Source organism: Stomoxys calcitrans, chromosome 4 (assembly GCF_963082655.1).
Source record: "Stomoxys calcitrans chromosome 4, idStoCalc2.1, whole genome shotgun sequence".
Lineage (NCBI taxonomy): Eukaryota > Metazoa > Arthropoda > Insecta > Diptera > Muscidae > Stomoxys > Stomoxys calcitrans.
The window spans coordinates 158,067,402-158,082,762 of NC_081555.1; the positions used below are offsets into that span (position 1 = coordinate 158,067,402).

Sequence of the window (15,361 nt, forward strand, 5' to 3'; positions counted from 1 at the left end):
TATTACACAGCTGTATTTATCGGGATAATCGATACGACAAATTATAAGTGGAGAATGAGAAAACGGTCATTGGCAAAATCTTATTATTCTAAGTGTATATTTATTTAGCCAAAGGCGTTGACTCTTATATTGAAATACAATTATTTTCTAATTCTTATCTAAAACAAATTATAGCCCAATACACTAAAGAGCAAGATTAAAATTTGAGCAGAAGAAACACTCAGGCCGTTGGCGCTATTTTTGTAATCAAATGTTCCATTGGTTTTTACAATCCAATCATAGAAATATGAGACATTTGTAAATATTCCCGGATTGTTGGGTCTGCCCATGCCATCACCCCGGAAAACGACGCCAGCTAGTTTGCCATTGCAAACTAGGGAACCACCGGCATCTCCTTGACAAGATTCCTCCTCCTCTCCAGGGGGAAGTTCGTGACCTCCGCAAATTACACTTTCGCTGACATTTTCATGGCGGTAGGCGCAGGTTTCATGGGATATGATGGGTACAGTAATACTCAACAGTTTGGTGGGTTTACAATCCTAAGGCGACATAGAAAACAAATATGAATACCAGAGTAAAATATATTAGGTTGATTGTTTTTTTATATTAACCTCTTCTCTGAGCCAACTAGTGGCATTGCACATCGTTTGTTCCGGCACCAGCTTGCTATTTAGACTGATAGCCTTTGCCGTGGGCCAAGTCCATGGAATAGAGTCATTGAGGTATAACAAGGCAATGTCATTGTAATAGGTTTTCGAATCAAACGAATTGTGTTTGACAATTTTCTTCACATTGTATTGCAGAGTGTCAGCCTTGTCATACAAATTGCCTGAGCCCACTACTACTACAAACTCATCGGCATTATGGTCGCTTGGAGGAGTTTTGCTGGCACTGTAAAACAAAATTAAACATTCAACTATACCATTTATTATGTGCAATTGAATTAGGTAGCTCCTACTTGACCACACAATGGGCAGCGGTTAGAATCACTCTTTGAGTAATAATCGATCCTGAGCATAGGTGTCCATGGCCATAGCCTTTGGTCTTTTCCAATGAAACCAAGCGCAAAGATGCTTGATATTTGGCATCATTGATGGAAATCTCTGGATCTGGATCATGTTCCTCCTCATCATGAGTTTGATCTTCTGTAAGTGAAGAAATCATTTTTAATTTTTAGGTTTATTGCTAAAGAGGAAATCATCAAAAGGGGATTATTAGCCAAATTAAAATTTTAGGCAAACATCCGACCACAAAGACCTTAAAAAAACACAAGTAAGAGCGTGCTAAGTTCGGCCGGGCCGAATCGTATATACCCTCCACCGTGGATCGCATTTGTCGAGTTCTATGCGCGGTATCTCTTTTGAGGCAATCAAAGAATATTGAATAAGAACTGTTATGCTATTGGAGCTATATCAAGTTATAGTCCGATTCGATTCATAAATGAATGCTGAACATTGTAGAAGTCATTGTGTAATATTTCACTTCATTCGGATAAGAATTGCGCCGTGTAGGGCTCAAGAAGCAAAATCGAGAGATGGGTTTATATGGGAGCTGTATGAAGCTATTGATCGATTCAGACCATATTAGACACATATGTTGAAAGTCATGAGAGAAGTAGTTGTACAAAATTTCTGCCAAATCGGACGAGAATTGCGCCCTCTAGAGGCTCAAGAAGTCAAGACCCCGGATCGAACTATATGGCAGTTATATCAGGTTATGGACCGATTTGCACCATACTTAGCACAGTCATTTAAAGTCGTCACAAAACACCTCATGCAAAATTTCAGCCAAATCGGATGAGAATTGCGCACTCTATTGGCTCAAGAGGTCAAGATCCAAGATCGGTTTATATGACAGCTATACCAGATTATGAACCGATTAGCGCCATACTAAGCAAAGTTGTTGGCAGTGATACCAAAACACCACGTGCAAAATTATAGTAAAATCGGACGAGAATTGCGCTCTCTAGAGGCTCAAAAAGTCAAGACCCAAGATCGGTTTATATGGCAGCTATATCAGATTATGCACCGATTTGCACCATACTTAGCACAGTCATTAAAAGTAATCACAAATTACCTCATACAAAATTATAGTCAAATCGGACGCGAATTGCGCTCTCTAGAGGCTCAAGAAGTCAAGACCCAAGATCGGTTTATATGACAGCTATACCAGATTATGAAACGATTTGAATCGTACTTAACACAGTTGTTGGAAATAATACCAGAACATCACGTGCAAAATTTCAGTCAAATCGGTCGAGAATTGCGCCCTCTAGAGGCTCAAGAAGTCAAGACCCAAGATCGGTTTATATGGCAGCCATACCAAAACATGAACCGATTTCAACCATACTTAGCACAGCTGTTGGAAGTAATACCAGAACATTACGTGCAAAATATCAGTCAAATCGGACGAGAATTTCGCCCTCTAGAGGCTCAAGAATTCAAGACCCAAGATCGGTTTATATGGCAGCCATATCAAAACATGGACCGATTTGGCCCATTTACAATCCTAACCGACCTACACTAATAAAAAGTATTTGTGTAAAATTTCAAACTCCTAGCTTTACTCCTTCGAAAGTTAGCGTGTTTTCGACAGAGAGACGGACTGACGGACGGACATGGCTAGATCGCCTTAAAGTGACATGACGATCAAAAATATATATACTTTATGGGTTCTCAGACGCATATTTCGAGGTGTTACAAGCAGAATGACGAATTTAGTATACCCCCATCCTATGGTGGAGGGTATAATGAACAAATATTCTATCGGGAATAGAACGTTCTCAATATCGGATACAGTAAAATACTTGGACCTTGGAAAAAAAATTTAACTGGAACTACTCCATAAGGGACTCTACGTAATGTGCTAAGCTCTTCTTCTTGTGGTAAAGCCGATTCCAACAAGAGCGGGCAAACTATCGGATGGCACTATCAATAGTTAATTTTTTTTGTCAATATCGATCATTTTTAACACGATTGACTACAGACTATCTGGCGCCCCACCTAGCCAATATATTCACAGCGTGCCTGGGACTTGCATATACTTCGAAAGCTTGGCAGGAGGCAAGGGGGGTATTTATACCTAAGACCTGCAAGGCAAGATATACGACAACAAAGGCCTACAGACCTATAAGCCTAACGTCCTTTCTACCCGAAACCGTGGAACGTATTGTGGATACCACGATAAAGAGTAGGACATCCAGCGGACAGCTCAAATACAAACAGCATGTCTATGTCAAGGGAAGGTACGTGGAGGCTGCCCTGCACGAGGTTGTGCATAAAATAGAAGAATCAATCCTTCGATGCCAAAACGTACATCGAGGGGGCTTTTAGCAATGTACAGACCGACACACTTATCCAATCCTTAGACCAGTACCTGGTGGAACCGGTCCTTAGAGACTGGATAAACCATATGCTAAGGAGCAGATGGATAAATTGTGTGTCCCATGACATAAATATAAGGGAGAAAGTGGCACAAGGCATGCCACAGTGGACATTTTATCGCCACTGCTATGGGTGACCACCATAAATAACCCATTACAGATGGTAGCTGAGGACGAATTTGAACCCGTCTACTAAGCAGACGATGTTGTTATACTTCTAAGGGATAAGGATCCCAACCAGCTATGCATAAGGGCCGAATGGGTCTTGCATATGGCATATGACAGGGACCCAGAGGTCTCAATGTTAACCCAGAGAAGAATGAAATATGCCTGTTCACTAGGAAGACGAAGGTGGGCCAATTTAAGGCACCACGTTTCCTCAAGAAAACGATTTCGATATCTGACTAGGTCAAATACTTAGGTGTGATTTTGGACAGGAAACTGAATTGTAAGTGTCACATTCAGGAGCGTACTCAGAAGACTCACAGATGTTGGGCACTATATAGACGGGCCGTAGGCTTGAAATGGGGCCTGGATCCGAGGATAGTTCACAGGCTCTACAGGAACGTGATTAGACCAATACTTATTTATGCCTAAGTACAATAGTTTGGTGGTCTGCGATGGAGAAAAAGTGCAACGTAAGGATTATACAACAGGTTCAGAGAACGTGTTGTCTTGGCATAGGCGGAGCGATGAGAACCACTCCTACTATGGTAATGGAGACCATTCTAGATTTCCGATCCATAGACATACAGATTTAGTGTGAGGTAGCCATTGCGGCTATGAGAGAATGGATAGAGGATAGAAGCAAGTCATACCATCGCGTTATAATCGAGGTGACGATGGGAAACTGGAAGGAATGGAAGAGGTTTCCGATGGGATACCTGAGACTACACTTGAGGTCGAGTGCGAAGCACTGCTGCCGGTTGCACAGTCATTAATTGACGGCTAGGCTTACGTCATTCGTATTGCCATCTAGAAGAATGTTACACGGATAGATCGAAGCTAGAAGACATAGTGGGCCTGGGGACCTACATTGAGAACCCAGGGACTGAGATTTGTTTTAGACAGGCTGATCATAATACGGTCCTGCAGGCGGAGATCCGGATGATCGAGGAACGCGGGAGGTTGAGTGGTGTTAACACAAGGACGTCGAGTATGAACAGCTTTACGTTCCAACACGAACAGTGTTGGAATGTAAGAAGGAGATTAACGCCTTCTCTGAGGATGGCACGATCCGCATCGTTTGGGTGACGGTCCTTTGCGGAGTAACTAGGAATGAGAAAGCAGATGATTTGACAGTGAAGGCCGTCATTAAACTTTACGGTTAACCCGAAGCCTTTCGAGTCGACGCAGTCCGTGTTAAGGGCGTGGGCAACGAAGGCGCATACAACCCTGTGGAACAGCGAAACGTTCGGTTCGAAGGTGAAAATCCTATGGGCAGATCTAGATTGTGAGAAGACTAGTCTATTACTGAAAGGATTGGGTGCGGTACATATAGCTCACGGGTGTCGAAAAGCCTAGCATAGGTCACTAAATTTCAGCGAAATCGGATAATAAATTCGTCTTTTATGATCTAAAGACCTTAGATCGGGAGATCGGTCTATATGGCAGCTATGTCGAAAAATAGGCCGATGGATGCCATATTGAGCACGGATGTTGAAGGGTCGAACACAGCCTACTGTGCACAATTTCAGCTAAATGTGGTAATAAATCCTCCTTTAAGGGCCCAAGAACATAAATCGTGATATCGGTATATATGGCAGCTATATCCAAATATAGACCGATCTGAACCATATAGAAAATGGATATCGGAAAGCCTTACATAGATCCTTGTGCCAAAATTCAGCGACATCGGGTAATAAATGCGCCTTTTATAGCCCCAAGATCCTAAATCGGGAGATCAGTCTACATGGCAGCTATTGGGTTGCCCAAAAAGTAATTGCGGATTTTTTAAAAGAAAGTAAATGCATTTTTAATAAAACTCAGAATGAACTTTAATCAAATATACTTTTTTACACTTTTTTTCTAAAACAAGCTAAAAGTAATAGCTGATAACTGACAGAAGAAAGAATGCAATTACGGAGTCACAAGCTGTGAAAAAATTTGTCAACGCCGACTATATGAAAAATCCGCAATTACTTTTTGGGCAACCCAATATATCCAAATATAGCCAATATAGCCCGAACTTGACCATACTCCTTACAAATATCGAGGAGCCTCACGCAAAACATTGTGCCAAACTTCAGTGAAATCGGATAATAAATGTGTTTTTAATGAAACTAAAATCTTAAATCGGAAGATCCTTCTAAATGGGGACTATATCAAGATATAGTCCTATATAATTCATCGTCGCTAACTTGCCTATGGCTAATTATCTTCATTTGTAAAGCCTGTACCGTGATTTCAATAGACAGACAGACGGAAGGGCGGATGTGGCTAGATCGTCTTTGATTTTAGCGAGGAACAAGAATTTAAAGGGTGATTTTTTAGCAATTATCCTTTTGGCAACACTGGTTTAGACAGCTCACGCACGTTTCATGCTTTCATTCACTGTCAAACATCTTCAGTTTGGTCTATAATTTAACCATGAATCGCCTCACAAACGAACAACGCTTGCAAATTATTGAATTTCATTATCAAAATGCGTGTTCTATTAGGAAAGTTCATCGCGCGCTTCTTCCATTTTATGAACGAAGCTCATTTTTGGCTCAATGGGTACGTAAATAAGCAGACTTGTCGATTTTGGGGTGAAGATCAGCCAGAAACATTGCAAGAGCTATCAATGCATCCAGAAAAATTCACAGTTTGGTTTATGGGCTAGTGGCATCATTGGACCGTACTTCTTATAAGATGATGCGAATTGTAACGTAACTGTGAATGGTAAGCGCTATCGTATGATCACATCCAACTTTTTTTTACCTAAAATGGAAGAGCTTGGCTTGCATAACATGTGGTTTCAACAAGAAGGTGCCACATGCCACACAGCATGCGTAACAATGAACTTTTTGAGAGACGAGTTTGTGACCGTTCTATTAGCAGCCTAGATCGTGCTTCTCTACTGTTAGATCATCTTGGGGCATAACCATCACATCATTGTTCAGCTCCTTTTCCGTCTGTCTGTGGAAAACACAGTAGATCATTAGGAATTGCAAGTGGGCCACATCGTTTCAGATTGATTTTAGCTCCCATAAAAGACGATCTCCCGATTTGATATCTTAAGCCCTTGAAAGCCACAATTTTTGCATGATTTTTCTAAAATTTTGCGGTGTTCTGTTACGACTTCAAACAACTGTGTCAAATACGGTGCAAATCAGTCTATAACCTAATGTATTGGGTTGCCCAAAAAGTAATTGCGGATTTTTTAAAAGAAAGTAAATGCATTTTTAATAAAACTTAGAATGAACTTTAATCAAATATATATATATACACTTTTTTTCTAAAGCAAGCTAAAAGTAACAGTTGATAACTGAAAGAAAAAGAATACAGAGTCACAAGCTGTGAAAAAATTTGTCAACGCCGACTATATGAAAAATCCGCAATTACTTTTTGGGCAACGGTCTCTCGAACTTCCTTGTTCGGTTCCTATGGCTTTAGTTTTTGCAGGTTTGTCAGAATTTGATACGTAGAGTAAAATTATGCCCTTTAACTAAATTTATTGTTTGAACATTTTTAGCAGAATCCATGGTGGTAGGTTTTCAAGATTCTGCCCGGCCGAACTTTGTACGTTTTTACTTGTTTTGCTTTCAGAAGGCTTGTCACATATCACTTTGTATGTTTTTTTTTATTAATTTTCAATATTTATTAATCCTTTTTTTAACACATCAACTTACTGCCTTCATTTCCTGCAATAATACAAAATATTACTAAAACTCCTAACAAGCCAATTTTTAAATGATTGACCATTTTTCGCGGTTAACGATTGGTGAATTGAACGCGTCTGACAGTTACAAAATCTCCTTCTTAACTGAGTTACATTTTTGAAAGGGTTAATGATATATAGTGCAAAATATGTGAATACGTATTTCGCAATTTAGCACAATAAATTATCATTTGGAAAACCCTTGAGGATAGGTATCATAGCCATTGATTTTGAAGTGCCTCAGAAGTATAAACAATCAATTCATTTGTAATATCACACAGAGGGTATTTACACAAATATTGTTATCGCAACTCAGTCACCTTTTTCGAGTGAAGTCCATGTAAAACTCATCGATATTTGATAAGGACATGTGCAAAATTATTTACAACTCATCAATATTACAAAAATTTGCGACATATATATATATAGCAAATATTAAAATATAATCTCTCGAATCTCGGGAAGGGTCGGAAGTCATATCAAAACACTATGTGCAAAATTTCAGCCGCATCGGACAACAATTGGGGTTAGGTTGGGTTGGAGGGTACGCGACTAGCAACCAGGTCCATTGTGTTCACCCTAGAAAAAAGTAGAAGAGAAAAAGATGGTGAACAACTTTAAAGGCCTTGGGAACTCTATTGCCCTCATTTTTATACCCACCACCGTAGGATGGGGGGAATATTTATTTAGTCATTCCGTTTGCAACACATCGAAATATCAATTTCCGACCCTACAAAGTATATATATTTCGGATCGTCGGAAATATCTAAGACGTCCGTCTGTTGTAATCACTCTAGAGCCTTCAAAAATTGAGATATTGAGCTGAAATTTGGCACGGATACGTCTTTTTGATGCACGCTGGCTAAGTTCTTGAACTGGCCAAATCGGACCATATTTGGATATAGCTGCTATAACCGATTTTCCGATATAATTTTATTTTTCATCCGATTTTGCTGAAATTTGACAACTAACCCAAATATGGTTCAGATCGGACTATATTTAGATATAGCTACCATATAGACCGATCACCCGATAAAGGGTCTGAAGCCCATAAAGGCTTTATTTTTTAACTGATTTCGCTGAAATTTGAAACAGTGAGTTATTTTTAGCCTCCTGATAACCGACCTAAATATGATTCAGATCGGACTATATTTAGATATAGCTGTGATATAGACCGATCTCCCGATAAAGGGCCTGAAGGCCATAAAAGCTTTATTTATTACCCGATTTCGCTGAAATTTGAAACAGTGAGTTCCTTAAGTTATCCAATTTTCACCGGGTTGTGACGAAATGGGGTTTACATATATACTCGAGGTGGTGGGTATCCAAAGTTCGGCCCGGCCGAACTTAATAGCTGAGGTGCCGTTGACACCTCAGCTATAACCATATATTTCATTTCAAGAAAATATCTTTATCCGTTTTAAAATGGCAGACTTATTTTCGTTTATTTTTATGCCATCCCACTGTGCGTCCACTGTGTTGGTCCAGTCAGCCAATTCACGCCTCTACAGAATACAAGAATGACAACAGTACTAAGAGTCTGTAAGGAATTCAGGTTCGGAAAGAGGTGTTCACCCATTATGCTGTGTCTTCTACTCGCAATTGAGTGTCAGTGACACAATAGATACTCTTCCGTCTCCACCGCTCCCTCGTCATCGCACATCATACAGAAGTCTGCCTCTCCCTGCACCCAGCCCAATGTGCAATGACCATATGCTGCAATGACCGGTCAGCACTCCTATTATCAATCCTAAGTCAAGCTTTCTCAGCCCCTGGATAAGCGAAGTCCGGTTTCGCTAAATACTAGGCCACAACGCCTTTGACACCCTAGTCATTCACTCGCGCAGTCATTGTAAAAGACTTCCACCTTAGCAAGGAGCAAGCAGAGTGGAGGTCTCACTAATTCCATAGCAAGATCTGCTGCAATCAGCTCGTTGCCGTTTCGTTCCCCGTCACCCCTTGATGGTCTGGGACTCAGCAGAGCATACCAGCTTTTCTCATGGTTCGAAGAAGCTTTTTGCATCTTCTTATCAGTTTTGACCACACGAGGCTCAAAGCCAGAGTCTTCAGCGCCTCCTGACTGTGCACGTATATCTTGACAGTCTGATCGAGCTGCCGTTCCTACATCAACAGCGTCTCCAGTGCCTTCAGCATTGCGAAGACCTCCGCCTAAAAGACGCTCCAAATATCTATAAAATTCCCTAATTCCAATTCCCAACTCCTTTCTAACAAAATGCGACAGGAGTAAAGCGCATTTTAATCCTTTCTTTGACATTTCTTCTCCAACTTAGTTTTTGGTCAAGAATCACGTCCAAGTACTTGGCCTCTGAAGGAGCGCTAGCTCCACCCCATCCAGATCTGACACTATAAAAACCCCAGGTTTTGCCAACTCCTTCCTATCGAGATGCGAGAGGAGTAAAGCGCACTAAGTCCCCTTTCACTCCTTACTTCGATATTTCTTCTCCAACTTAGTTTTTGGTCAAGAATCACGCCCAAGTACTTGGCCTCCGAAGAGAGCTCTAGCCCCACCCCCTCCAGGTCTGATAGCATAAAAACCCCCAGGGCCAGTACAGTCTTTCTGGAATTTATGCCAAACCGGTTGGCCCTCGCCCATACGGGGAACCTCCATGTCGCCAGAGCGTCATGTATGGGCTTCAACTTTAAGTTATTAAATGCCCCTTCTATTTCCATGACGTCAAGTCGCCCACACCCAAATTTGAATATCAACAGACCGACCTTTAGCGTGCGCATGCTGATAAATGCATACCAGTGAACGGTTGAGACGATTCTTATAACACATATGTCAATTAGTCTCTCCAAAGTCTTTAATATGAAGGATGGGAGGCTTAATGGCCTGGGGCCGCATTACCGCATGCGTGATCGAGTGCGCTTTCGTATGAAATGAAATTTCATGTCGGATATAATGGGTGTTATACCACTTGCATATAAATTTTTATGTCGAAGTTTTCATAAATAATGCTCTATTTCAACATTTGCGTTCTCACCTCGTCACCCAGTAGGTAAATAGTCCAGCAAACTCTGCTTTTAAAATTCTCCTCAAGGAGTCATATGACAATCCGTACTATCTTTTTCAGCATAACAGGCAGTATGCCATCCGTTCCCGTTAAATATTAGGGTTCAAACAAATTCACCAGCCAGACTATCTTCCTCTTCGTCCATTATGCCCTTAACCACGAATAGTGACTCGCCATTACGTTGTTAAGATTTTAAGAAAATCGGCCAGCCGTTTTTTATGCCACGGAACAAACCGAGTCCCATATACTCATAATTGGTTAATATGCCCATTTGGGGCGTTTTCGGGGGGTTGGTGTGTACTCCCATACTTCAATCTGATTTTGTATGCCAGATTCGTAATCTACTCCCGAATACCTTTCATTTGAGCCCATATTGATATGAACTTTCAATTTGTCTGCTTGAAGGAGTTTGGGGTTAGGGTGACTTCCTGAGTACTTGGACCTAATTTTGAATACCATATTCGCATTCTACCCTTCAATAGCTTTCATTTGATACCCATATTATTATATCGGTCCCCTTTGTTTTTGGGGTAACGGGGTAGGGGGCCGACGTTATCAACAAATTATGAAACCTGTTTCTCCCTCCTGCCCATATCCGCAATCTACTCACGAATACCTTTCATTTGAGTCCCATATTGTCATGCTCGTCCAATAAAGCTATTTTAGAGGTTTTTGGGGTTTGGGCGACCCCAAGTTAATTTGACCCTATTTCTAATATGAAATTCGTACTCTACTCCTGAATACCTTTCATCTGAGTCCGATATTGTCCCGATCGGTACACTTTTATTTATCGGAAGTACTTTTGGGATAAGGGGGAGGGTCCGCCCCCTTCCAATATCAAAAATTATAAGCCGACGCTAAGAATAAAACTACAATTTATTTGAGTCTTCAATTGTCGCGATCTACTGTTCTGCGGAACGGTAGGACATGACCCAGATACTTGAATCCTTATACCTACAATAGATTCGAAATATACTGTCATAGCCCTTTCTTTTAATTGGCATATTATCCCGATCGAACTACGCGTCCTATTTAAGGGTATTTAGTGGGTGGGCCGGTCCCAGACTCTATACTAATTGTGACTGCCAGATTTGTTGTAAACTCCTAAAGACCTTTCACTCGCTTCCTATTTTGTGACGTTGGACATTATGTCAGTTTTGGGGATTTTTTGGGATTGGGAAGGCCCAGTAGACACCTTGGACCAAATTCTTATAACAGATGTGTACTCAGCTTCCAAATATCTCTTGTTTAATACCCATATTATTCCAATCGTTAAACATGTCCTGTTGAGGGGTTTTTGGGGGTGGGGAGGCGCCTCAGACACCAAGGAATACATTTTTATATCAGCATTGGACTCCACTTTAAATAGCTTCCATTTGATATCCATATTTTCCCAATCGAGAAATTTTTCCTGTTGGGGTGCCCTCAGACACCAAAAAATAAATTTTTGTGCCAGATTTGTATTGTACTTTTAAATACCTTTCATTTGATACCCATATTGCTCAAAGTGGTTAAAGTGTCCTGTTGGGTGGTGTTTTTGGGGGGTGGGGAGGCGCCTCAGACACCAAGGAATACATTTTTAATTTTTTTTTACTCCACCTTAAATAGATTCCATTTGATATCCATATTTTCCCAATCGGTAAATTTTTCCTGCTGGGGTGTCCTGGGGTGCCCTCAGACACCAAAAAATAAATTTTTGTGTCAGATTTGTATTGTACTTTTAAATACCTTTCATTTGATACCCATATTGCTCAAAGCGGTTAAAGTGTCCTGTTGGGTGGTGTTTTTGGGGGGTGGGGGCCCCCGACACTTAGGGTAACATTTTAATGCCAAGTTCGTACTCGACTCCTAAATACCTTTCATTTGATACGCGTATTGCCCAAAGCGGCGAAAGTGTCCTCTTGCGGCTTTTTTCAGGGTGGGGGACCACCCCCGAAACTTAAGAGTGAAATTTGTATATCAAATTCGTACTCTACTCTTAAATGCCTTCCATTTGATACCCATACTGTCCCAATCGGTACAATTGTCCGTTCGGGTGGGTTTAGGGATGGGGCGTCCCCCCGGGTTATTTGACCCCAAATTCGGTGCACTTATTTCCGAGATCAGGCATTTTTGAAAATTGGGATATGGGGGAGGGTACGCCCCCCCCCCCTCTCCCCATTCGGATATAAAAAAACTTAGTACCCTATTTTCAGCGGAGGCCCAAACTCTACCATCTGTGAAAATCTCATGAAAATCAGTTCGGCCGTTTTCGAGTCTATACGGAGCAGACAAACAAAGAAAGCTCACCAATTTCATTTTTATGTAACGGAATGCCTAGATTAGGTTAACTTACCCTCCATCCTTTGGTGTTAGGTACAAAAATTCTTGAGATTTATTGCTTGACCTCCCTGAATCGTGTTTTAGTTTCTGCCTTTAAAGAGAAAACGTCCAAAAAACTCACAAGTGCGATCCATGGAGGAAGTTATATATACCCTCCACCATAGGATGGGGGTATACTAATTTCGTGATTCCAGTTGTAAAATGTCGAAATATGCGTCTAAGACCTCATAAAGTATATATATATACTTGATCGTCATGTCATCGATCGATCTAGCCATGTCCGTCCGTCCGTCTGTCTGTCGAAAGCAAGCTAAATTTCGAAGGGGTAAACCTAGGCGTTTGAAATTTTGCAAAAATACTTTTTATTAGTGTAGATCGGTTGGGATAGTAAATGGGCCAAATCGGTCCATGTTTGGATATAGCTGCCATATTAACCTATCTTGGGTCTTGAATTCTTGAGCCTCTAGAGAGCGCAATTCTCGTCCGATTTGACTTTGCACGTTTGATTTTTGCGTATTTTGATAACCTGATATAGCTGCCATGTAAACCGATCTGGAGTCTTGACTTCTTGAGCTTTTAAAAGGAGCAATTCTTATCCGATTTGGCTGTAGTTTTGCACAAATATTTGCACAATATTTGTGCGAAGTATGGTTCAAATCGGTTCATAACCTAGTATAGCTGCCATATCAATCTTGGATCTTGACTTCTTGAGCCGCTAAAGAGCGCAATTCTCATCCGATTTAGCTAAAATTTTGCATGAGGTGTTTTGATATGACTTTCAAAAACTGTGATGAGTATGGCGCAAATCGATACATAACCTGATATAGCTGCCATATAAACCGATCTGGGATCTTGACTTCTAGAGCCTCTAGCGAAAGCAATTTTCATACGATTTAGCACAAATTTTGTACAACGGCTTCTCCCATGGCCTTCAACATACGCGAGCAATATGGTCTGAATCGATTAATAGCTTGATACAGCTTCCATAAAAACTGATCTCCCGATTTTGCTTCTTCAGCCCCTACAATTCGCAATTTTTAACCAAATGGACTGAAATATTGCACAATGACTTGTTCAATGTTCAGCATTCAATTCATTTATAGTCCGAATCGGACTATAACTTGATATAGCTCGAATAGCATAACAGCCCTTATTCATTTTTCTTTGTTTGCCTAAAAAGAGATACTGCGCAAAGAACTCGACAAATACGATCCATGGTGGAGGGTATATAAGATTCGGCCCGGCCGAAGTTAGCACGCTCCTACTTGTTTCTTTTAATCTTCATTAAAATCAATTTATTTTTATAACTATAAGAACTCTTTTATTCAAATACACAATAATTTTATACTTTCACTTATCTAAAACAATTTATAGCTGAAAACACTGCATAGCAAAATCAACATATGCACATAAGAAGCACCTAGGCCTTTGGCACTATTCTTATTATAAAAAGTGTTATTAGTCTTAACGATCCAATCATGGTAAACTGAAACATTCATAAATACACCTGGATTGGAGAATGTGCCACATTTATCAACTCTAAAACCTACACCAGCCAGTTGGTCATCGCAGACCAAGGAAGCACCAGCATCTTCGCGACAATATTCTTCATCAACATCATCACGGCCGCAACCGCCACAAATCACGCTTTGTGTCGCATTTGCATTAAGTGCCTTACAGGATTCATAGGAAATGATTGGCAGGGTGTCAGCTACAAGTTTGGTGGGAGTACAATTCTAAGGCAACATGGAATTAAAAAAAAAAAAAACAATGAGCTAATGCAACAAATATTAAAAAAAAAGTCTTACCTCTTCAGTTCTTTCCCATCCAGTCGTTTTGCACATTTTGGCTTCTGGCAATAGTTTTGTATTTAGACTAATAGCCTTTGCCGTGGGCCAAGTCCATGGAATAGAGTCATTCAGATATATCATGGCAATGTCGTTTTTATAAGTTTTCCAATCGAAAGACTTGTGTTTGGAAATTTTCTCCACATTATATTGCAGAGTTTTGTTATTTTTCTCGTCATACAAATTGGCTGAGCCCACTACAACTACAAACTCCTGAGGCTTTCGGTCGGCGGGAGGTTTTTTGGTGGTACTATAATAAGAAAATAATGACTCAATTTTAACAGCTGTTATGGAAAATTGAATGAGGTAACTCTTACTCCATCACACAGTGGGCAGCGGTTAGAATCACTCTCTGAGTTATAATGGATCCTGCGCATATGTGTCCATGGCCATAGCCTTTGGTCGTTTCCAATGAAACCAAGCGCAAAGATGCCTGGTATTTGGCATCATCGATGGTAATCTCTGTTATTTGGTGATGTTCATGTTCCTTATTTTCAATTTGATCTTCTGTAAATGAAAGGAATAGACAATTGAAATGGGCATATGAACACAGCAATATGATAATAGTCATAATAAAAACCAACTATGCCATAATCTCACGGTAACAGTGCAAGCACAGATAGCCATGTATCGATTTTTCACAATGAATATTTTAAAACTGAAATTCCATAATGCGTATATTTGACTTTTGAAAACCAATATTTTTTAAATTTTTTTTGTAAATTTTAAATACTCCCTAATCCTTTTTTTATTATTTTTTCACTTACTGCCTTCATTTTTCGCAATTGTAGACAAAATTATTAAAACACCTAACAAAATAGTTTTTAAATTTTTAACCATTTTTTGCGAGTTGCGATGGATGTCTTGAACGCTGCTGACATATATAAAAACTAAGTCTGAGGTCACTTTCTGA

The 15,361-nt window shown here is 40.3% G+C and overlaps 2 protein-coding genes across 2 annotated transcripts; both read right to left on the reverse strand.

The window, feature by feature from the left end:
• Window positions 1-80: 80 nt before the first annotated feature.
• Window positions 81-7,368, reverse strand: LOC106081607 (trypsin eta). The gene is made up of 4 exons (XM_013243691.2): window positions 7,216-7,368; window positions 959-1,145; window positions 612-891; window positions 81-539 (listed from the first exon to the last, which is right to left on the reverse strand). The coding sequence occupies exons 1-4, from the start codon at window positions 7,286-7,288 to the stop codon at window positions 159-161; spliced, it is 921 nt and encodes a 306-aa protein (XP_013099145.2). The 5' UTR covers window positions 7,289-7,368; the 3' UTR covers window positions 81-158.
• A 6,533-nt stretch (window positions 7,369-13,901) lies between these two features.
• LOC106081634 (trypsin-2) lies at window positions 13,902-15,361 on the reverse strand. Its single transcript, XM_013243741.2, has 4 exons — window positions 15,216-15,361; window positions 14,766-14,955; window positions 14,410-14,698; window positions 13,902-14,337 (listed from the first exon to the last, which is right to left on the reverse strand). Exons 1-4 carry the CDS (start codon window positions 15,286-15,288, stop codon window positions 13,960-13,962), a joined length of 930 nt encoding a protein of 309 aa, XP_013099195.2. The 5' UTR covers window positions 15,289-15,361; the 3' UTR covers window positions 13,902-13,959.

Bases quoted from the DNA above. Each gene is read 5' to 3' on its own strand.
- LOC106081607 (XM_013243691.2), bottom strand. From the start codon at position 7,288: ATGGTCAATCATTTAAAAATTGGCTTGTTAGGAGTTTTAGTAATATTT. The intron at 1,146-7,215 runs GTAAGTTGATGT...CTTCACTTACAG, and splicing joins TATTGCAGGAAATGAAGGCA to AAGATCAAACTCATGATGAG. The intron at 892-958 runs GTAGGAGCTACC...TTTGTTTTACAG, and splicing joins GCTGCCCATTGTGTGGTCAA to TGCCAGCAAAACTCCTCCAA.
- LOC106081634 (XM_013243741.2), bottom strand. From the start codon at position 15,288: ATGGTTAAAAATTTAAAAACTATTTTGTTAGGTGTTTTAATAATTTTG. The intron at 14,699-14,765 runs GTAAGAGTTACC...TTCTTATTATAG, and splicing joins GCTGCCCACTGTGTGATGGA to TACCACCAAAAAACCTCCCG. The intron at 14,338-14,409 runs GTAAGACTTTTT...ATGTTGCCTTAG, and splicing joins GATGGGAAAGAACTGAAGAG to AATTGTACTCCCACCAAACT.